At 41.9% G+C, this 24,787-nt stretch overlaps 1 protein-coding gene across 2 annotated transcripts in view; it reads left to right on the top strand.

The window, feature by feature from the left end:
- LOC121269222 (tumor necrosis factor receptor superfamily member 16-like) overlaps positions 1–24,787 on the top strand; it is a 179,560-nt gene that overhangs the window by 127,808 nt on the left and 26,965 nt on the right. The window contains exons 4-5 of one of the 2 annotated variants that reach the window (XM_041173766.1): positions 10,240–10,438; positions 16,378–16,559. In XM_041173766.1, coding sequence (XP_041029700.1) covers positions 10,240–10,438; positions 16,378–16,559 — 381 coding nt within the window. Of the gene's footprint in view, positions 1–10,236; positions 10,439–16,377; positions 16,560–24,787 lie in introns of both variants that reach the window. The other variant, XM_041173765.1, reaches the window with a different exon arrangement.

The following is a 24,787-nucleotide window of genomic DNA, read 5'->3' as shown; positions in this document are numbered from 1 at the left end:
ATCTAAATGAATGTGCTAATTAAGAATGGATGGTAGGGCACTCAAGGTATAGCTCTAGTGGGGGTGGGGGGAGCATAAAAGATTTAAAAATATTTAAAAATAATGGAAATAGGTGGGAAAAAGAAAAATCTATATAATTTATTGGAAAAAAACAAAAGGAAGGGGGAAGAAACAGAAAGCTGGTGGGGATGGAGGAGGGAGGTCAAGACCTACCTAAAGTTGTTGAATTCAATATTCAGTCCAGAAGGCTGTAAAGTGCCTAGTCGGAAGATGAGGTGTTGCTCCTCCAGTTTGCGTTGGGCTTCACTGGAACAATGCAGCAAGCCAAGGGCAGACATGTGGGCAAGAGAGCAGGGTGGAGTGTTGAAATGGCAAGCAACAGGGAGGTTTGGGTCATTCTTGCGGACAGACCGCAGGTGTTCTGCAAAGCGGTCGCCCAGTTTACGTTTGGTCTCTCCAATGTAGAGGAGACCGCATTGGGAGCAACGAATGCAGTAGACTAAGTTGGGGGAAATGCAAGTGAAATGTTGCTTCACTTGAAAGGAGTGTTTGGGCCCTTGGACGGTGAGGAGAGAGGAAGTGAAGGGGCAGGTGTTGCATCTTTTGTGTGGGCATGGGGTGGTGCCATAGGTGGGGGTTGGGGAATATGAACATGGCTTGCCTTTCCTGCGCAAGACACTTGTATATTGAATTGAAATAAGCTACAGATGTGACATATAGAATTTGAGATTGCTAGAACCCAATCATGTGGTGGAGTTAAAATTCTTGCATAAATTTACATTTAAACCCAGTGATACTCCAAAATTGAGTGAGTTAACTACAGGAGAGTTGATGTGCTCCAAGGCGCCAGTACTGTTGGTATTCAAAACATTGTAACCAGGCTTGACCCAGCTGTAAGGGGGCATTGGGAGTGAAGAGAAATGCAATGCAAAGTTAATGGAATAATAAGGTTCACTAAATGCTTTAAGATGTTTGGAGCTTGCATTGTTAGGACAGAGCAATAAACTGTAATGCTTTCAGTCTGTTAATAGTCCTGTCTTTACACTGCAAGCCCTGGTGGATCATAATCTTTCTGAGTAATTTGAAAGAAAAACTCTTGGACAGCTAGTACAGACTTTAGGAACATAAGTGAAAAGTAAAACCAACCCTGTGGGATAACGCCTGGATGACAGTAAGGAGAAGAGTACAGTTTAGGGGTTAGTAATCAGGGGCTGGATCTTTGCAAAGTCAGGAAGATTTAACAGACCTTTAAACATGACGGAAGCACAAGTCTCATCCCCATTTCCGACAGATCCGATTTTTGCTGGTCGGGGAAAGGGGACTGGTTGTGATTCACACAGGAGGGAAACCTTAACTCAGCAGAGCCATTTCAACTTAGTGCTGAGTTCAAACAGACCCCTTTTTGGCTCTTGCAAGGTTTTGAGCCTACAGTATGGTAGTCATGACTTAATGGAGGAGACTTAAACACCCTTGAAGGGTGATAAAGCCTGTATAACTGCTATGATCTGAAGTTTTTTAAATGCCCTGTTTTAACTTTAAAACTATAGGCTGCAGCTTCAGTGAGTGTTTTAAAAAAACTTTGCTTTGATTGACATGCATTGGTTACAAAAAAAGAGTAGCATCTGGTTGCACAGTTTCAGTAGAGTTCTTTGTTGATGTTTCCCCAAGGGCTATCATTTGCTATTATAAATGCTTGGCTGTGTTTCAAAAGCTACAATTATTTCAGTGGGGCATTCTGAGTTCGCAGTTTTATTGACATTTTAAGGAATCTTTTGAAGGATTAGCTGCCTTTGATGTGGGTCTAAATAGAAGTTTGTTTGGTTTTATAAGAGATTAGCCATTTGCGGAGATCTAAAAGCATTGAATGAATTCTATGAATGAGAGTTGTTATCCCTATCAAGTGTGTAGGAGTGAGAGCTATATTACATTGTCAGAAGTTTGTTTTCTTTCATCTCCTTATGGCTCCTGCAATTTGCCCATTGTGGATACTGTGGAGGCTTTGGAGTTGGCATAAAGGGTATGAGGAGCATTGGGGGTGGGTGGGGATATCAGTTGACATTGATTTGGCATTGGGGGCATGGGGGGGCTATGGGAGGGGGGTCAGTGGGTGTGACCGGATGTGAGGGGTGAGTGCTCAAGATCTTAACAGCTTGTAAAACAACAGTGATAATGTCTCAGAGAAACAAGTTGGCCTTTTAACCAGCCCACCCCAGCGCTCATCTGCCCCCATGACAGCCTGTGCTCTGATTCTGGGGTCAGCGGGCCCAAATCTATCCCACACATAGCCCCCAACCCCCACCGCCCACCTCCCTGAGGAAAAATCGCACTATTGTGCATTTCAATGTACTTTTTACTGAGGTGTGTCCGGCAAATTGGGAATTTCTCAGCTCAAGCTATCCCACCTTGGTAGTCAAAATCCAGCCCTAGGTGATGCCAAAAGTCTGGAGGTTGTAGGAGGAATGGAAGACTAAGGAAGGTGAGGTGCCATAATATGAGTATTCATGTAAATGTTCAAAAATGGCATTTGGTGCCTCACTGTCCTAATTTTGTCAAAGCTGCTTATATTTTACCAGATCAGTCAAGCTTATTAGCCCTTATACCAACATTTACCTATATAGTAAAGGTTTAAATAAAATACTTCCAGGCGAACACAGTTTTTATACAAGTAGGAAATAATTGTATGCACGAAGAGAATAGGAAAGGGTTAGTGTTAGAACCTGTGAAGGAAATCCCACAATATCGGTGAGCTAATTAGGGTGGTGTGAATGTATTAGGGCTGTCCGATAGCAGACTGTACAGGAATCAGAATCATCAATCCAACAACGCCACAGCTAAGGAGGGAGGTTTACATTCTATTTAACTTTCTGCAATTTCCTCCCTTCCTTCCTACCTCCAGTTTTTTTTTTAAACAGTTGAACCATCTTCATGTCTGTCTGGAAGCCAAAGACTGAAGGGCACATAAACTGCCGAAATTCAATATGGTTTTGTGAAGAGGTCAATGAAGTAAAAAAAGGAAACTAAGACTAAGCTTCAAATATAATTTACAACATCCATAGCTTTGTGACACCCAAAGACAGTACATTCCTTAGGTTAGTAGTAATATTTAAACACTGTTAATAGGGTTGGAACTATGCATTTGAGTGACACCCCCACACCCCACCCCACCCCCAATTAAGAATTCCTTTCAACTTTACAATGTCAACATGGAGCACCGCTGCGCTTGAGATGCATTGTCAAGGGTGTCTTGCAATTTTAAGGGCCACAGGACTGTGTGTTTTATCTTTTAAAGATAAAGGCACACCGTGATCTTGTTACAACAATTTTCGCTTTCAGACCAGATGTTCCTGTCAACTAAAAATACCTACTATTTCCTTGAGTGATCCAGCAGTCACCAGTGTTTGAAACATGAAAAATAAATTCTCCTACATAAAAAGTTGGATGTTGAATGATTACGCCACGACCTTTTTAGGGTTCCAGTAGGATAAGGATTGTTTTTTTTTAATATGATGAAAGGATATCCAGCTCAAAGTAAACTTGGGAACAATTAATGGTTTAGGCTTTGAAGAAAATAAAAACCTGTGGTGAAGCTGGGAAATTGGATGTGCGTTTCTCATAGTTGTTTTGGTTTTATTGGCAAACCTGCTTTTTATCAAAAGTACAACTTAAAGTAAGAATTACTTTCCACAAATGGGTGAGGCCCTTTCAAGCATCATTTGCAGGTTAATTAAAAATAGTAATTATGCAACTCAGTGAAGTTGTTGGCCAGTTCAACTGTAGAAAAACTTGTCCCCCATATTGTGAAACTTAAAAATTTTGATGATGCAAAGATTTTATGATAGATAAGATTCTTAAAATGTTTGTTTCTAAACATATGAGCAGTTGATAACCCAATCTCAGTCATAAAAACATCAGAAATCGGAGCCAGGGTGGGCCATTCAGCCCCTTGATTCTGTGCATAAACACACGCACAATGGGCAGAAATTTTTGCTTGGTGGGTAGACGCGCATCTGACCTGCTTGAGCGTGAAATGATGTGCGTTGATGTCGGCCAAGTGTGCCAACATCCACGCGCAGTCGCACGATAGTTCAGTCGTGGGCACACACCAGAGCCGGCAGCGCACCCAACAACAATTAAAAAGCCTGTTAAGGCCATGAAGTAATGAATTAAATTAAAATTTTTGCTGGGCAGGCGAAAAGGCCAAGCGGCCCTTGCGTTTTTTTTTGGAAACCTCATCCACAGGTGGGATGAGGTTCCCAAAAGCAAATAAAAATAAAATAAAACTTTAATTTTTCATTAATAACTTGTCCCTGCTCACGTGACAGTCACATGACGGGACATGTTTCATTACATTTTTTTTTTCATATCTCTCCATCTTCAGATTATGAAGCACTCTCTCCTATGCATGCACAAAGTTGGCCTGCTGACCCTCCCCTGCCCCCCGCACAGGTATCGCTCAGCACTGCTGCTCGCATTTAAGTGCTGGGTGGGCCTTCGCCAGCGTGAAATCGGGGTCCGGTGCCGATCACGGGTGGCAGTTGGCTTCCTGCCCGTCGCCATCGAGCACCCCCGCCAAGGGCAAAATTCTGCCCAATATCTTTCTGCCGGTTCCAAATGCTTTCAATTGCGGGCCCTATTCATAAAAACAGCGAGCAATTTTAATAAACAGAAACATCTGGTTTTAAAGCTGAGCTGACGGTAACAGAGTTGACATATACCTCACCTCTCCGGGAAATGAAAGCATTGAAGGTTCATGCTGATATCTACGTTGCAATACACTGGGGGGGTGTGGGGGAGATTTCCTCTGTCTGCTTTGTGCAACAAAATAGTAAACCCGATCATGAAGAATGTGCTTAGTTGCACACAATGCACAGAGGAAATCTCCCATTGTTGGAGCAGTGCAGACAGAACTTTGATCTGTGTCTGGGTCTCATGTTACCTGATCATGCGGTGAGGGGCTGGTGGGTGGGGAGTGGTGGTTGAAACAGACACTGATAACCAAGAATAGAAAATGTACTTCAACTGATTTATCTTGTGTTGATGTATCAAAATGTGTAAAAAAATATGTAGTACTTAATTTTATTGTGATGGAACACTCTTGTGGGGCTAGGTTTCCTTCTATGCTGAGCTTAGTTGTGACACTACTGTGTCCCAAATCTATTTTCTTCAGTCAGCTTCATTTAAATATTGATTGTGGCATCCCAGCACCATTTGTGTACCAACTTAAAGCTTACGTCTTAAAGATTGGAGGAAGTGAATCTGCAGCAGTTTAATGCCATGCAACCATTTTGTGTCTTTAACAATTTAGATCGCTACAATGCATGGGACTGGTGGTTCTTCAAGACACCAAGCTCCCATCATTTACAGGTATTTCAATTAAGGCTTTATTTGCTGAGGAAGATTGTTAGTTTATCCCTTATGGAAGGAAGGGGTCTGTAAAATGCTTCATCTGGGCACAGTGAAAGCGGGTGTCCTTAGTAGTTGATTCACTCTCCATCAACTCCACTCAGCTACCCAATGCGAGATGAAGTTCAGCGAACTCGCCAAGTCAGTCAAGGCCACAGGAGACAGTCATAACATGTAACAATACAAAAACATGTTTTCCATTTTCCATTTCCAACCACCACTGCTTTGAACATCATCTACAACTTATCAGGGTCATGTGTGGATTTACCAAACATGAATCACATTCCTACCTTCCCTTGCGTATACTCTTTTATTCACAATTTACATGTAGGGAAGCTGGAAAGGCTGCACATGACAGGGACTTTCTTCTCTGCACCTTTGGTACCCTGCCAAGAAATGCATTGACACCTAGGTTGCATTCCATGTAATGGTAGGCAGAACATCTTCAAACTCTCTATTTACTTCTTACAGGGGGAAGATGCTGCACAACCAAAAACAATGGAGTGCTGCCTCATCCCTTCAAGATCTGCTATAGAACCTAGAACCTCCTTTTATTGAGGGAATATGGAGAAGAGGGAAGTTACAATTAAATTAATTGATTAAAAACATTTTAATGGAAGTACATTTGCTTTAAATCAAGGTAGCCACTTAGATGTGAACCAATTTGAAAACAAATCTGTTATCAATGAGGCACAAAACAGAGAATGATTTTCGACAAGGTGGAGGAATTCCTTCAGGAATAGTTTTAAAATGGGAGCCTTGGTCCATTTATTCATCTCTGCTCAAAGGCAGCTTATTGGCTCAGAGTCTGCTGATGCATCACCTTGAGGTGTTTTCATGGCAATTTTTGTCAGCGGTGATTTGCTGTTGCCTTCCTCTCTCAGGGGCAGGGTTAGGAGGCAGGACCCAAGTCTACTTCAGCCAGAACGAGAATCAAACCTGTGCTGTTTGCATTAAACTGAACCACATGCCAACCATCTAGCCAGGTGAGCTAACTGGCCCCCAGAGCAGGGTTATATGCCAACAAGTTAATGATATGTTTCCTAGGGGTAATTTGACAGTGGCAGAACTGATTCAGCACATCGTACAGATCCTACTTGAATGAATGTGGAACTGAAGGGGTAAGTGCAGCAAGGTGCTGTGACATATTGTCTTCTGTGGTGCCACTGGAATCTGTAGCTGGTTCTTCGGATGCACTTGCAGAAACCAGTCCAGTCCAAGCAGAGTGGATGGTGGTCCTGTGAAGAGGCTGCCTTGCAATCCTCTATATTGGTACAATTATTGCAGCAACAGTTTGAAAGCTGGGCCAGGGAATTGAGGCTCAGGGAGGCCCCAGTGCCATGTGTAATTCAGCCCAGGAACCACTCTTGAACATTTTTATGAAGCCAATCTCAAGATTCCAACCAGTAGAAAATTTACTGTTTTCATTCAGGTTAACAAAACTGAAGTTACGGTCCTGTCTGATAAAACTTTGCTTTGATGAATACAAGAGTATTGGCAATGTGTCCTGTCTCTCAAACACAAGCTGTCCTCAGGTTCCATGGTTTAAAGCTATTACTTTTGTTATTGTTAATCCTACAAGTACCATGTTCTAAGGGATATTTCTACCCTGAAAAAAAGATGAAAAGTTCCTTAATATGCCAGATCATTTTAGTAAATTCTATAAATAATCCATTCTCACAGCTCTCTTAAACAAAACAAGGAACCTGTTTGTAATGATTTGCGAGTGCCTTTACAATTCAGTCTTACTGTATGGCTAAATGAAGTGCGGTACTAACAAGTTGTAAATCATCATTAATCACTGACAAGAAGTACTTTATTGTGGCTTGTGAAGGCCTTCTCAAACAACAGAACTAAGCACAAGCACACCAGTAAACCAGGCTGTTTCAAATCAGGGTAGCCACTTTGACATGAGCAAAAGTAACAGTTGAAAAATAGCAACAAATCTGTTGGTGTCTTTCACTTAATTGATATTTTAAAAAATGTGAATTGTGTGCTCAGTTTGGACAACAATGTGCCTTAGCCTCAATCTCAGAAGAGTAATCCAAATGCAACAGACCATTTTTCCACCTATTTCCCTATTTCTGAGGAGATTGCCAAATTAGTATCTGCTGTGTGTTGTGGGGTTGTATCCCCCAGATTAAGACAGGTTCAGCTCATTTCAAATAGGATCCTTATTGCCTGTGATGAGCAACAGTCTGAGCTGGGTCAAAACCCAAGTCCCAAGGGCAAATGATAAAGAATAATCAGCTATCATTTTGCCAGAAAGACTTTATTGACCTCAAGAGAGAGGAGAATTTTAGTTTTTAGTGGCTACTCTCTTAGGAATGCAGCAGTTTTTTTTATAGGAAGTACTGCAACTGGTTAGCGCAGAAGCCATCAAGTCACTGGTGTGTTATCTCCAGTTCTATCAAATGGTTGTGAAAAAGATCCATCTGCACCATGAAACAAATGAAAGATTTTAGCATTGCTGTGACATTACTGTTAAGGTCACTGCTACAGGTGTTCAAGGATATATCAACAAACTGGCACAATGGTATTACTCATGTTGTAATGATGTACCTCTAGTGTAGGATGTAAAATGATGCCTGGGTCTTCTGCTCTTCACCAAAACAGCAATGAGTTCTCTATGGTCAATAATCGCACACATTGAATAACATTGTGCAATTAGTACTTAATTCCAGATCATAGAATTATATTGTTGTATTGACACAACCTTACCCATACTAACATTTTGGCATTTACCAAAGATTAACCTACCAGCTCCTTGCTGCAGGCACCCTAACACTTCACAGAAGTCATATAATTCAAATCTGTTCTCAGTAGCAGTGTAAGTAGTCAACATTATCCATGTTTGAAGTGAAATAAAAGGTAAAAAGAGATTTGCATATTTTTATATATATATATATATATATATATATATAAATAATAGTGCCATTCATGAAGTTGGGACAATCCAAAGCATTTTACAGTCAATGACATACTTTGAAGTGTAGTCACTGTTGTAAAATACAGGAAAAGTGGCAGCCACTTTGCGCATAGCAAGCTCTTACAAACAGCAATGTGATAATAACCATGCAATTTGGTTTCATGATATTGATTGAGGAATAAGTATTGGCTTGGGACATTAGGGGTAACTCCTCCACCCTTCTTTGAAATGGTATCATGGGATCTTTTACGTCCACCTACAAGGGCAGATGAGGCCTTGGTTTAACATCTCATCCAGAAGGCGACATTTTTGACAGTGCAACAGTGGTTTTGCGCTCAAGCCTCTGAAGTGAGATTTGAATTTACAACTTTCTGACTCAGAGCTACCAATTGACCCACGGCTGACACAGCATGGAGGATCCGTCATCAATCTTGTTGTATTTGAGAAATTGAAAAGATCACAAAATAAACAGTCAGCTTTAAATTTTGCGTGTTTATTTGCTGATTAGTTTTTTTTTTGAATTGCTTAGATTTTGTGATTCAGTCACAATTTCCTCACTAGCTACTAATGTAGTTTCTAATCTGATCGCATTCCATACTGAAATCACAGCCACCCACAGTTGTAATGTTTGTAAACATTATGGCCAGGATTATTCAGTCAGGGTGCAGGAGCGGGCCCAATATGCCTGCGTGTAAAATGACGTGCGATGCCATCGGGCATGCGTCCCAATGTCATCGCCCGTCAGTTCGGTATTTTGTTCGGCAGGCGCACGCCAGAGTCGGCTGTGCACTCACCGGTAATTGATAGGCCTATTAAGGCCATTAACAAAGTAATAAATGTCATGTTTACACTGGCAAAAAGGACAAGCGGCCTTCACATTTTTTAGGAAACCTCATCTACGAGCGGGATGAGGTTTCCTAAAGCTTTTACTACTTAAATAAAAAGTTTATGTGAAAAATAAAAACATGTCCCATCTCATGTGACACAGTTACCTGAGGGGACATGTCTCATTAAATTTTTAATGTCCGTAAAGTTTTTAAAAAAAAACGCTTCAATCTTACGCATATGAAAAAGAGCACTGGCCCGGCTCTCCCTCTCCACCTCCCCCCCCACCCCCCCACCCCCCGATAGCGCTGAGCGCTACCACTCGCGTAGAATGCTGGGCGGGCCTTAATTGGCCTGCCCGTGTAAAATGGCGGTGTGGAGCCGATCGCGGTGCCCACGCAGGATAAATTCAGGCCTATGTCTCTTTTTGTTGCATTCTGAAGGCTGGCTGCTTATCACAGACCAGAATGCAATATGACGAGATGCTCTTATATTGAAAACCGCTAAAGCGCAAACAGTTTAACATGATTAGAATTGTGAGATTCAACGACTAACTTTATCTGCCGGCCAGTATTTTATGTTTTATCACTTTCTTTACTGCCCATTATGAAGTCATCCATTTTACAACCTTGTAGTAATATAAAGCTCTGAACATTTAAAACGTGTTCCTAATTTCTTCAATTTAGTGATGGAATCATAAGTTTATCACCATTTTTATTTGAATAGCACAAGTTCTGAATGAAGTTTGCTGTAAAAGATGGTAGATAGAAGTGATACTGAGCCTGAAGGTGGATAGGGCCATGAGACTATGATTAGCAGAGGTTAAGTTTGTCAATTGTAAAATATAATATTTATGATACTCCATGGGCAGAATTTTACGGCAGTGGGATTTTACATTCCCGTTGCAGTCTGTGGGGATTTTAATGAATTGCTGCATTTTATGGCCCCGTCCCTGCCAAAACAGGGCTGTAAAATTCTGCCCCATATCTTTGAGATTTATAAAACAAATCATTTTGAGATAAAAAAAAAATTACTGTGTGAGCACAAAAAGTAAACGATCTCATTTTTTCTGTCTTCAGCAGCTTACAATCCAAGATTCACCCGGGTGAACACAGTAGTACCTCTAAAAAGCGTCACAACAACAGAGATAATGACCACCACTGCTGTTCCAAGTTCTCCACAGTTTATTGGGCAGGGCAACAATAACAGCATCATTCCTGTTTACTGTTCCATCCTGGCTGCAGTTGTGGTGGGACTCGTGGCCTATGTGGCTTTCAAACGGTTGGTGTTTCGAATGACTCAATTTTTAACCACGTGATTATGATTGACAAATGATGCATTGTGAATCTTTAATTTGTGATGAATGGGGAATGTGTGGTAAAACCAGGATAGGTAGTGCAGCGTGATCTAACACTTTACATTTAAAAGTGTGGCTAGCGTAATGCTGATTTAATTATGGGATGGCGTTTAAGGAGTCGCATTATTTATCGTTTTCTTTACTTTCAGTTAAGTAGTCATTGGGCAGAATTTTCTGCCTGTTTGGGTGGGCGGGCCCGACCCAATCTCCAGCGGGCGGGCAGCTGATCCCCGCCGGAGAAGCAGGCCCCACCGCCATTTTACATGGGCAGGCCAATTAAGGCCTGGCCAGCGTGATGCCTGGCGGGAAGCGCTATGCACTTCCAGTGCGGGCAGGGGAGAGGGTTTCCCCAAAAGCGAGAGTGCGCTCGCTCATGCATGCGCATGAAAAAGCGCACATCTCCCTGAGGCTAAGTGCTGCCTCAGGGAAATCGCTGATACTTTAAAAAATATTAAAAATAGAGAAAAAAAAATTCCCTAACATGTCCCCCTCATGTTCCGCCCCACGCCATCCCACTTCATTTTACGCGTTGGCGAGTGGGCCCCACCCCCTGCTCACCAACAGCGAAATTCTGCCCATTATTTTCTTCTCTCTTGATTTGTCTTTTTGCTTTCTGATGGCAGCACGAGGCTTTATTGACTGCAGCTGTAGACCCGTCCATTTCCTGTTGTCTTTTATATGGTCATCACTCTATTTTGGACAACTCTCTTGATCACCTTGTGCGTGAATTTATTATATCTGAGGGATGTGAAAAGACCATTGTACGCACTTGCCCTGTTTTTTTGTTGGGCTCTCCCCATGTACCTACCCTTCTTCATCACCAATTCCAAAATTTTCTAATACAAACTTCTCTCTGGCTCCTCAAAAGTGACCACAGAAGCACCAATAGGGACCAAACCTATTAGTTCTTACTCAGAATAACAATACCAACTTGCATTTATATAGCACCTTTAATGTCACATGTTGTTCAAAGGTGTTTCACGGAAGCATTATCTAACAAAATTGGACATCGGGCCGCGTAAGGAAATTAGGGACAGATGACCAAAGGTTTAGTCAAAGAGATAGGTCTTAAAGACAAGAGATGTAGAGAGATGGAGATGTTTAAGGAATGAATTCCAGACCTCAGGAACTCAGCAGCTGAAGACATGGCCATCAATGTTGAATGTATTAAAATTGGGGATGCACAAGAATTCAGAATTAGAGGAGTGTAGATTTTTAAGAGTGTTGTGTAGCTGGAGGAGGTTACAGAGAAAAGGAGGGACAAGGCCACGGAGGAATTTGAAAACAAGGATACAAATTTTAAAATCAAGGCATGCTTCCCTGGGAGACAATGAAGATTAACCAACACAGGGGTGATAGGTGAACAGGACTTGGTGCAAGGATGAGCTTATGTTTATGGAGGGTGGAATGTGGGAGGCCAACCAGAATGTGGCGAAATAGCCAAGTGTAAATGTAACAAAGGCATGGATGAGAGTTTAAACAGCAAATCATCTAAGGCAGGGCTGAAATTGGGTGATGCTACAGTGGTGGAAATAGGCGGACATAGTGATGGCATGGGTAAGTGGCTGGAATTAAGGTCAGATTTTCCCGAGGTGGATAGAATAGAGTCAGGCCAGCCACCCCGGACACAGATCCTCGATTCTCTGGAACCTAGTCACAGTTGCTTTGTTAAATATTAGGCCCTCTAGTTCTCACTTCTCACAACTTCTTATTCTCCTTTTATGGCACAGCAGATGGCAAATGCCGAGCTACTCAAATTCCAGAGGGAAACAGGAAACAGCTGCCCCAACTGTTTCGCAATTTGTATTTTTATTTTGCGATGAGTGCCTTAAATTCAGTAGTGATAAATTCAGTCTTAGAGATTTTTTGACAAAACTTAATTAAACTTTTATAATTAAAGAAATGATTTTAAGCACATACATAGGTCTACAAATTACTACTATAATAATTCCTAATTACCCTCATTAATCTAGCTCCCAGTTACACTTCTGTTAAGGCAACAGTAAAACAATATAGATTTCAACAGACCCAGGCAAAGCACAAAATACCCTGGACAGTGATATTTAAAATGAATTCTCTTAGCTTCAGTTCCTGAAGACAGCAGCTTGGTACAAAGAGGCTGGAGGCTTTTCACACTTTTGGATCTTAGAATGCCTTCTTCTTACACATGACCTCATCTCCTTTATATAGGTTTCTCCCTTTTTAATGTAAGGTCCATTGTCCCAGTATGTCTTTGCAACTTCACTTTTTCCATAATATAAATCTTTCTTAGCACTCATATTATCAATAATCCTTGGGAAAAATAAACACACAGTTTGGCTTAGCCTCTTATAGCCAGGAGTAACATTTTATCATCTCTTTGAAATTCACTCTTCTGGTTTATCTAAAAATGCAAATATTCTTCACACCTCACATTCTAAAACTTGAGCCATGTTTACGTATTTAGCATTTCTAACCTAGCTTCTCTTCTGATACATCAAAGCACCCAGACCAAAGGCTGAGTTTTGCCGTCGGTGAGCAGGGGGAGGGGTCCACTTTCCGACTTGCAAAATGAAGCGGGATGATGTCGGGGGGAACCCCTGATGTCACCCCACCTGATTTAAATTTTCAGGAAGGCAGCGGGGGTCAGCGAAATTAGCTGTCCGCCCACCAACCTGTCAATGGCCAATTGAGGCCATTGACAGGGTAGTTAAATCAATTAAAGGCTCTGACTGTCCAACCTTAAGGCTGGCGGGCAGGCCAGGAGCCCCAGTGGGCTTCTGAAAAAAACATGAAACCTCAAACACTGGCAGGATGAGGTTTCATGTCGGGTTTAAAAAACTTTAATAAAGTTTTAGTGAAATTTATTAACATGTCCCATCTTGTGTGACATTGTCACATGAGGGGGACATATTAATGATTTTTTAATTTTTCTAGTTTTAATGTTTGAACAATTTTCAGTGATCTCCCTGAGGCAGCACTTAGCCTCAGGGAGATGTGCGCTTGTTTCGTGCGCATGCATCTCTCGCATTTGGGGAATCCCCTCCCCCCAAGTCCAGGAAGCGCATAGCACTTCCCGCCAGGCGTCACTCTGGGTGGGCCTTAATTGGCCCGCCCACTTAAAATGGCGGTGGGGCCCGCTTCTCCGGCAGGGATCAGTTCCCCGTCCGCCGGAGATTGGGTCAGGCCCGCCCACCTAACAGGCAGAAAATTCTGCCCCAACTGTCTGAAATTCAATTAAACCCTCCACACACACATTCACATACACAAGGCCCTATCCAAACACCACTATTAGCCTACCTTTACAATAAATCGCAATAATATGAAAATTTTTATATTTTCATGACATCCCCCCACCCACTCCTCATGCACCACCCATGACAACTTATATCCCCCCTTCCCCAGTCCCTATGGCCCCTTAGAACCTCCAAGCCAACTCATGCCAACACATGCCCCACCCATTTTGCCCTTACACACTCCTAGCCAACTCACTCATTACCCACCCTGGGCAGATCTCAGGAGCCATATTGGGATAAAGTAAATAAAGATTTAAATATCTATTACAATTACACTGTAATAAAAAAGCTCCCATTTGTGAAAGCCAATTCTAAATTGCAAAAGTCCCTCAAGTACTTAATTCCTTATCAAAACAACAGACTTGTGTTCATTAACCCACCATCAAAGGCTGTTAATCATTTAATAACCTATTTGAGCTGCAAATCAAACTGTGAGCTCACAACCCCTGCTGCTGGGATAATTGTAGGTTGTGGAAAGCATCCAACCATTAATAGTCCTGAGGTAATGTCAACAAGCAGCTTCTGTTATTGTTGGAACATATTGTTTTCAACTCTCATTATGCAGTTAGGCAGCTTTGTTCATTTTTAAAGAGCTGGGGGCTTAAATAAGTTGAGAGCTTGACAGTTCTACATGTATTATCCACCCTTCATGAGCATTTATGTCTCCTCCATAAATTTGTGACTTCCACACTATGAGACAAAACCCTTTTTGGGCTTTGGAATGACATCTGTTGGAACTCAGCATGACCCAGCTGAGTTTGGGTTTCCTGCCTGTGTGATTCATGTCATACCCCTTTCCCCTACCAGCGAAAATGGAAACTTGCAGAAATGAGGGTGGGTCTTCCGGATATTTTAAAGGTCCTTGGGGATTTCCACAACTCCTCGAAAATCGGGCCCTTCCCCTCTCAGTCAAATACGGCACCAAGGTTGTGAACTGGTTCAGAGTCAGGCAGTGACCAGTGGGGTCAGTGATCAGGAAACAGAGTTTGGACTGAGGACTGAAGACAATAGCTTTGGTCTTTGGCATATTTAATTTGAGGGAATTTCTGCTCATTGCAGTATTGGACGTTGGACAAGCAGTCTGCAGGGAGTCAAGAGAGGTGGCAGTGGTGTAAAGCTGGGTGTCATCAATGTCCATGTGGAAAATGATTTGTTTTTGGATGATGACACTGAGGGGAAGCATGTAGATGAGCAATAGGTGGGGGCCACAGATAAATCCATGGGAAAACCAGAGATAACAGTGCCAGAGTGGGAAAATAAGCCATTGCAGGTGATTCTCTGGCTATGACCGCAAGGAGTAGGATGGGACCAGACATCCATGTCACAGTTATTTCCAAAACAACATCTATGCTTTCATTAAGCAATGCAAATTGTCAGTCCACAGTCCCATCTTCAGAATGAGGGTCCCCACTCCCAGCTTTAGAGTCCTGCTCCTCACCCTTAGGTTTGGAATCCCGGGACAGAATTTAATACCCCCTCCTTCCCCCCACTCCCCCCAATGTGGCTGGTTTGATGGCAGCGGGGGCATTTAATCAGACGGGAAGGGGGTGACAAGTGGTTACACATTGCCTTCCCTCCTCCGCTCGATTCAGTTTGTGGCGGGAAGACCCCATGGATGGTTTTCCCGCCCCACCTCCAGTTGAGGCAATGAGGTTGACAATTTACTCAGGGGCTTGCACGACATGTAAACCTGTGAGGGGATTGCTTACGGGTTCCAAGTGAAAGTGGGGGACTCTTGTTTAAAGGCACTCAGTGCCTGATCGAGGAGCCTGGGATCGGCAAGTGCCCACTGACAGCCCCTCCCCTGCCTGCGCTGCCTCTCCCCTTTCCCCGTGAACCCCACCGCCACCACTTAATATGGCCTGGGATCCAGCAATGATCCTAAGCCTGGGTGGGTGTAGTATGGCAGCAGCCACCACTTCCCTGGTGATGCTGCCTTTCAATAGGTCTGCTGGCTTCTGGTTGGCGGCAGCTGTAGGCGGACGGAACTTACGGCCCTGGGATCCTTGAATGCCTCAGTGATGTTTAATTCAGCGGGGAGCTCTCGCTGACTCTCCAGCAGATGGGCAATTCCCCTGTCGCCTCCATTAAATACAATCTCTGGGCCTTACTCTCAGCTTTGGAATCCTGGGTCTCACTGCCATAATTAGGGCCTCATTCAACAGGCTGATCTGATCATCTTCTGAGAAAAGTGAAACTTCTCAATTTCCAACATCATTTCGGACCTTCTCAGTTTATATGGCCACCCTCTAGTACTGCGGCAACTCCAACATCTTAAGCCATTTTTACATACTGCCAGTGTTCTTAATTATGTAAAATACCCACATCACCTCTAAGTTTATGCTTTTCCAGTGAACCCATCTTCAAATCGCAGTGATCTTCAGATTGGGCTCATCTTTGCTGCCCTTTGCACTTTCCCTAGAACTACTTTAGTTGCATAGCTTCAGAGCTTCTATAACTTGGTTCATACTTACTTCCTCGGAAGCATTCATTGCCTATGTATTTCCCTCTCTGTAACCTGTCCCTCTCTTCCTTTCCCTTTGTAAAGTTCCTCAAATCATTCTGATTCTTGTTTTATTTTTCTTTAGATGGAACAGCTGTAAGCAAAACAAGCAGGGAGCCAATAACCGGACAGTAAATCAGACACCCTCTCCTGAGGGTGAGAAACTGCACAATGACAGTGGAATCTCGGTTGACAGTCAGAGTCTACAGGAGCAACAACAGAAACTACAGCAGCAACAACAGCAACAGCAGCAACAACAGAACCAAGGTGGGTGTTGGGAGTTTAGATCTAAATAGTTCTTTTGATTACAGGACTATCATCACAAAGATAGTGAAAGAGTGTCTTTCAAATCCCTATTTTATGTACACTATGTAGAATCATAGTAACTTACAATACAGAGGGAGGCCATTTGGTCCATCATGCTTCTGATGGTTCTTTGAAACAGCAGTCGTGCTTAGTCCCACAACCCGCTCTTTGAAACCTTGAAGAAATCTACAGGAAGAAACAGGTATCGGCACAGATATTCTGTTTAATTCAGTTCACATGCTAATAAGTTCAGACATATTTAAATAGTAAAGCTTGCTGCCCATGAGCATAAAATTTTTCCAACTTGTAATTTTAGGTTTGATACCAGTGTAAATGTGAAGCAGGATATCCTATTTGGAACTTACGCTGACAAATTGGACTCCCATTTTGTTGATACCAGGGAATAGACAATGCCCTTTGGATTTCTTGTGCTATTTGGTCAGAAGATTAATAAATATCAGAAGGAAAGTATCAGGGAATGGATTTTGTATCTGCAATCCAGATTTATCCACCTGCTGGAGCCTATTATTAATTGCATCATTCAGGATTTCAAACTTGATTGTCAGTATTGTTCATCAGCACTGCAGTGTAGCTAAAACAGAAGAGATTAGGGCTAGCAATGCATCCATTCTCTTTTTAATGAACTGGTAGAATTATCAGCTCATTCTGTAGCTTCCTGAACATGTGCGCAACACAGTTAGACTGGCAAGGATGGATAAATTTAGCCTGTTTGAGGCTTATCTCCATATACCTAAGAGGAGACAAGTACAGACATACTTCAGCGTTGGATGTACAATTGAAGGTTAGGATTGGTGAGAACAATAAATTTGGGAAATACAAAGTAGTTATTTATATAAACCAGTTCTGGTAAAGCAATACGCATGGCATGGATATTTTCTTTGTGCGATCAGCGGGCCGGAAAGCGGATGAGAAATGGGCCTCCGGCCACAATCAGCCCCCGGCCGCGATTTCACGCTGGCTGGCCGATTAACAGCCAGCCAGCCAGCATGAAGCGCGTACTGAGAAATGCTCAGTGCTTCCCGGGGTGGGGGCAGGAAGAGGGCAGGAGCTGACCTACCTGAAGGTGCAGGTGAGCACTTCTAGTGAGCTCCCTGAAGGCAGACCAATGACTGCCTCAGGGAGCTGGAGACCTCCACAGGATAAAGGAAATGACAGAAATGCTCAAAATATGTCCACACAGCACAATCAAGCACTTGAAAGCATACTTCATAAAAAAAAACAGCCCCCCAGACATCCCTTTTTATTTTATTTCCCCAGGGAGATTTCACCCAGCCCTGGATTGAGGTTTGAGCAAAAGTGCGAATGCTGCCTGGGAGAATGGCCTGTCCGCTAACCATAGATGTGGACAGGCCGCATAAAATCAATGTTAACTGCATCGTCAATGGGCTTAATTGCCCACTTAATTGTCAGCTGGCGCGCTTCCAAATGCCGCACGCGCCAGCAGAGCGAAATATCTCCCGATGATGTGGGGATGCTTGCTTGATGTCATCTCGCGTTATTTCCAGTCCGTGAAACGGGACGTAACATTCTGGCCAATGTTTTCAGGACTGTGTTGTGCGCTGTAAATTGTGAAATCATTTCAATCTCCTGAAACACGAAACATTTACTTATTTAATTTAAAGAGTTAAAATAAGACTGAAAAGTCAGAGCTAACTTGAGGCAAGGAAATCTGTTGTTCAGCCCCACTGACTTGTTAAGACAATAACAATATGCATGTATATAGTGCCCTTAATGTAGTATAACCTTTTCAAGATGCTTTACAGAAATGTTATCAAACAAAATGTGACTTCGCAAGTCTGACCTGTCACCCAGCAGAGTTTATGACCAACTTTTACTGAAAATCCTTGGCTTATTATTAATCAAAATCATGTGATTAAGTGCTGAGAAACCTCAAATTAATTTCAGTTTATCAGATCATTCTTGTACTGGGTTGAGAAAAGTGAACCATAAGGGTAGTCTTTTTTGCATATTCAATTTGCCATGTTTAGGCCTCCAGAACATTTGATCAAGCTTTTTGTAAATAAACAAAAATAATGGATCAAAGTTTCTACTTTTAAAATGTTAAAGCTTATAAAATAAAAGTTGAATAACTTTCTGTTGAAGAATGGGATGGTGAATTAGGAAGGATAAACATGATTATTACAAAGTAGATTCACTGATCCTTTACTGCTGGCAAAGATTGTATTGAAGGGAGTTCCTGTCATTGATGGGGTTCCGACACTGTTCTATTCTAACTCACAAAAATTGCATTAATTCCACAAATTATAACACATGATATAATTCACAGTCCCCTGCTGGGCAGGTGAGATTATGGAAGTTACTCATAAATGCTGTATGGAACATGATTGTTCCTGAGCTGCTGGGATAATGGAGGTGTCGTTGCCAAAGAAGGTAGCTGATGAAGGATGTATAATGTGTGACAAAGTTTTACTTTTAAGTCTGCCCTCAGGATATTACTGAATAATTATAATTTTAAAAAGCTCTGCTACTTTTGGTGGAAACTAGGTGATGGATTGTCAAAATTCAGTATGTTGAGCATTGAAAATATGATTAAATAGAGACTATTATACTAGGATCAGTGTTTCTTATTTAAATACCTTGCTGAGGGATCCAGTGCAGTGGAAATTAATTCAACAATGAATTTAATAAATTGAAATTCCATGCTTGCATCATTCATCTATTTGGATTGGGTGCATAATGATCTTAGTATCTGAACAGACAGGTTACATGGCTACAAGAGTTCATCATAAGACAACCAATTAGTCCTTTGTTCAGGAATAGAATCTACTTGATCAGACATTGCAAATGCCAGAACACAATGGTCATAGTTCAAATTTGAATTGAAAATGCATTCCTAGAATGACTTTCCCTGTGGTAGCTGACAAGGTCTTTGCTGGGAACTACTCCCTTCTGGTCAATCAATTCATTATGTTACATCATCCGATTCTAAGTTGCTAATAAAAGGCAGGTGGTTCTTGTTGATTTCTGTAAATCCAACATTTCAGACTAAGTGGGCCTGTGGTTAGCTTTTCCTGTTGTCGGTATAACCAGCTCTGGTTTTACGATCAATTGTGCCCTGATTATTGACTTGTGGAACTGTTTTTACCATCAATTGTATCGTATTTAAAAGATTTAAAAGATTATCAATTGTATCGTGATTATTGACTTGTGGAACTGGTTTTACCATCAATTGTGCCGTGATTATTGACTTGTGGAACTGTTACTTATTGCTGGCTAGTTTCTGAGATCCTCCTTCCTTGAATGTTAGTAGTAGATATCTACAATTAGAGTTGTTAAAGATGACAGGAGAATTTACAAGGGGAGCTATCAGCAGCTTTACCAACAGGTGCCTGGTAATTCTGCGATTGTCAATAGTGGTGAAAGTTCAATCAGAAATCAATTTTATGCCCTTTAAGATGGTGTATTTAATTACGCTTGGGTGCCTCTCTGTAGTTGTCTTGTCTTTAATCATACTGCCCATTTGAATTCCCATTTAAACCAGACATGGACAGTTTTTCACAATACCATGGTGATATCCAACTAACCCAATTTCTGGGGGCAGTCATTTTGTTCACTGCTCTCAATTAAGAAGCTCAATGTTTCTGTAGGTGTTTGATGGAGTTTCTGAAATAAAAGCAAACACTTCAGATGGGGTAGAGAAATGCTACTTTAAAGCAGGTATTCCCCCCGCTCCATTTAAAGTATGTTCTAATTGCGTGTTTTCATTTTAATATGGTTTGTATATAATGGAACTTACCTGAATAGCACTGCCTCCATTTTCATTTTAGCAGGTTACTATACAAGTGCCAAGAACCATATTGTAACTGTGCATGCTCAGTGTTTTTTTAAACACACCACCGCTCCCAACTTGCTCACTGCCTCTCCCTACCCCCTTGCTCCCTCCCGCTTGCTGCCTCGCTTACCACCCCTCTCCTCAGCCCTCACTGTGAGTGAGCGAGGGCTCACCTTGGGAGAGAGATGCGAGGGGTAAACAGTGAAGGGGTCAGGAGACAGACAGCCAGCTGGAGCGAGGGAGTGAGTCAGGTGGTGAATGGGAGGAGTGAAGAGGTCGAGAGAGGCGGCAAGTGGGAGTGAGAGGGGCAGCAAGCAAGAAGTAAGTAGAAAGAGTATGTTTAGACCAGTGAGATATAAGACAATAGGTTTTTAATGTAAACATTACCCCTTATTTCATGCTTTCCTATGATTTTCATTTAGCATGCCATTTTTTTTGGAATGCATAAGAAGTGCTAAATGAGAGATAGCTGCATATGAAGAAAGAAATTTGGTTTCTTTTTCATAAGATCATAATAGAAACAGGAGTAGGTTATTTGGCCCTTCAAGCCTGCTCTGCCATTCACTAAGGTCATGCATGATCTCATCATGGTCTCAACTCCACTTTCCTGTCTGTTGCCCATAACCCTTGATCCCTTGTTGATCACTAATCTTCTAACAGCCTTGAGCATATTCAGTGACCCAGCCTCCACTATTCTCTCTGGAAGAGATTTCCAAAGACTATCCACCCTTCGAGAGAAGAAATTTCTCATCTCCATCTTAAATAGGAAATCCCTTATTTTTAAACTGTGCCTCCTAGTTCTAGATTCCCCCCATGGGGGGAAATACCTTCCCAGCATCTACCCTCTCAAGCCCCCTTAGAATCTTATATGCTTCAATAATGTCACCTCTCATTCTTCGAAACTCCCATGAGTATGGGCCCAACCTGCTCAACCTTTCCTCATAAGACAAACCTCTCATCCCAGGAATCAGCCTAGTGAACCTTCTCTGATTTGCTTCAAATGCAAGTATATATCCCTCCTTAAGTAAGGAGACCAAAACTGTACACTGTACTCTAGGCACAGCCTCACCAATGCCATGTACAGTTGCAGCAAGACTTCCCTACTTGCTTTACTCCATACTTTTATGCTCCATGCTGAAATGCCACTCAAGAATTTAAATCAACAATTTTTAAATGTTGTCTTAAAACAAACTGAAACAAACAGTGGGATTTTCCACACTTGCCCGCCACCGTGATCTTCCAGTCCTGCCACAAGTCAATGGTCTTCTGGCTGGGGCGCTGCCTTGCTGGGCCAGAAAATCCAGGCCAAAGTCAATGATCAATGCTGGATTCCTTTGCTGGCTGTAAGCAGTTCTACCAGTGTATATCCTTGCCCTATCAGGGATTTATACTGATGTATAATCAAGCTTCACATATGTTTTTTGTACTGCATTTTAGATATAAGGCAAAAGAAGCCATTATTCTTACCTGTGAATTATCATCTTAAATAGCAGTATTCAATAATCTGAACTTTCCAGAATCATGTAGAGAAAGAGATCGTCTTTATATTTCTATTGCATTTCCATTGTCCTGCATAGTGAGGGAAGAGTGGCTATCTTTTCCCATGCTTGTGTTATTATTTTCTTTCCTTCCACACCCACCCACAATCCTTCAATCTTTCAATATTCTGGGTGTGATCAAAGTATATCATCCCCTGGAGATCTGGTTGCCTAATCCCCTGAATGTTTGTGCAGCTGGTGAGGTTTGTGCCCTACAAAGGATTCTTTTCAGGGAGTGGAAGCAAAAAATATGTCCAAAGCTCAATTATTCAAGTCCCTTTCTTGTAACTCTGAATGTCCCGAGCCATTTATGTATGAGTTTTCAAATTTTAACATTTCAGGAAAGACACAGCCTTCAGAAAGTTATGATCAGTAGAGTTCTAAGGAAGGAATGTCAAGTGATGCCCACTCATATAGGCAAGGAAACATGGAACACAGTAGAATATGCACCAATCAATGAGAAATATTACAAGAGCAATTATTCCCCATAAAAACCTATCTACTACAAAGTTTCTGTTGCATTAGGACTCTATCCTGATGGTTCTAATGTAGTATGCACTGTAGTTTGTTATTCCTAAAGCCTATCACCTACACAGTTTGGCACTTGATAACAGTAAAGAACAGACCAATGAAAATTAGCTCCTGGACTGTTTGACACAAATAACTTTCAAGGTTGCTATGTTGGTCCTGTGTAAAATGAAGAGATCTCCAGCATTAACATTTAACACTGTCTTCTACATTAAAGGTTTGGAAACATTTTGATTGTATAAATTGCCTCAGCATTAGCTCGCTTTAAGACCTGGAATATTATAATAATAATCTGCTTTATTTATAATTATTCTAATTGTATTAATATTTATTTTTGGACTGATGATAGATAAGATTTGAAGGATCATAATCTAAGCATGTGTTGTATGATGATTGAATAAGTCAAGTTCCAAATATATTTCATGGGATTGAGGGGATTGCATTTTAGAATTCCATCCATAGACCCACTGGTGTCTGGTGACTAAATATTTCAAATTGCATTTTTATTACATAGGATTAAAAACTTTCCAGTATTTTTGCTGATATTTTGGTATTGTATTCCATAATTTCTTCTGTGCAAGCCACAAAACAGTGGCTTTTGGCCATGAGATTTTCCTAAATTCGGCATCATGAAAAGTGTGAGAGTAGGAAGGTCTAATATTTAATCTCTGTTTAAGAGATACGCTATCTTCTATTGATTAAGTTATAGAATGAATTCAAAGTATTGAATTCAGTTTACCTTTCAAATTACACAGAATTTTGATCATGTCCATTGGCATAGTTCATGGACAAAAATGTTGTAAATACCTATGCCCTGAAATTCATGGGGACTTCTGCTATCACGGGTTTGGCCTAATGGAACCTTCACCAGTCTATAGCTGAGAATGATGATCCTATTCCAAGTTGTGGATAGTAAACCATTTAAATGACCAGATTGTGTGCATTATACTCATCTGAACCAATCTCCCCAGCAATGTACTAGCCCACCCAAGACTCTGAACCCTCTGAGATACTAATTGGGCTGAAGAAATGTAGAAGGTGTGTTTACATTTACAGCTCATCAATTCCTCTTGACTGGATGTTGTTCTGTCTCAGCCTGACTCAGTTGACAACATTCTCACCTCAGCATATACTCTGGAATGACATTCCAATAGAGCGTGGAGGGGAATGTTCAATTGCGAAAGGCACTATCCTTCAGATGAGACATTAAAGTGAGACCATGTACTGCCTATTCCAATGGTTCTATGGATGAAAGCTCTTTGAAAATATTCAACCATTTCCACCAAAAATAATCAACTATCATTCATCTTATTGCTGCCTGTGGAATTTTGTTGCGCCTACATAGAAGCAATTGCATTCATTAAAAAATGCACTTGGAGTCTGGGCATCACTGGAAAGTCCAACATTTATTGCCCATCCCTAGATTCTCTTGAGAAGGTGGTGAATCCCTGCAATCCATGTAGTGAAGATGTTTCCAAAATGCTGTTAACTAGGGGTTCCAAAATTTTGACCCAAAAACAATGAAAAAACTTCAACTTCAATACACTGGGCTGGCATCCCAACTCTGGTCACCATTATGACATTATTTGTAAGTAACTTCTACATACATAATTACTGCACTTTACACAATGAATTTGAAGTGCTGTTGGTAAAATAAGCAATGAAGACATGTTTCTGAGATCTGTGATAAAGTGCTTAGAACTGTCTTTCTTTCTGATTAATGGGGCAGAGTTTTGCCCTCATCGGGCTGGCGTGGCGGGCAGACCCAGGAGCCGTTGCAAAGCTGGCCACTGTCCACGATCGGGCCCTGACATGGATTTCACGCTAGCTGGCCAATTAACGGCCAACTAGCATGAAACGCGAGCTGCAGTGCTCAGCATTGCCGGGGTGGGGGCGGGAGGAGCCCGGAAGCGTGCGCATGCGCGGGGTTGTGCACAGTAAAAGCTCCCTGAGGCACAGAGCTGCCTTTACTTTTATTTTAATCACTTGTCGAAACCTCCTCCTCCCCGCGGATGAGGTCTCGCCAAAAAATGTAAAGACCACGTGGCCTTTTCGTCCGCCCGTCAACTGAACGGTTGGACGAGCAGTGAAAAATTTGAGTCAATTGGGTTCTTAAGGGCCTTAATAGGCCGCTTAATTAATGGCGGGCGTGGCTCCGACTCACGCACGTGCCCACCGAACAAAATACCGCGCGAGTGCGCGATGACGTCGGGATGCTCACCCGACATCATCACACGTAATTTTACGCTCATTCAGGTTGGACGCGTGCCAGCCCAATGGGTGTAAAACTCTGGCCATGGTGTTTGGCA

This window comes from Carcharodon carcharias, chromosome 23 (assembly GCF_017639515.1).
Source record: "Carcharodon carcharias isolate sCarCar2 chromosome 23, sCarCar2.pri, whole genome shotgun sequence".
NCBI lineage: Eukaryota > Metazoa > Chordata > Chondrichthyes > Lamniformes > Lamnidae > Carcharodon > Carcharodon carcharias.
Note: the sequence above shows the minus strand (reverse complement) of the source record. Positions and strands in the feature narration are given on the sequence as shown.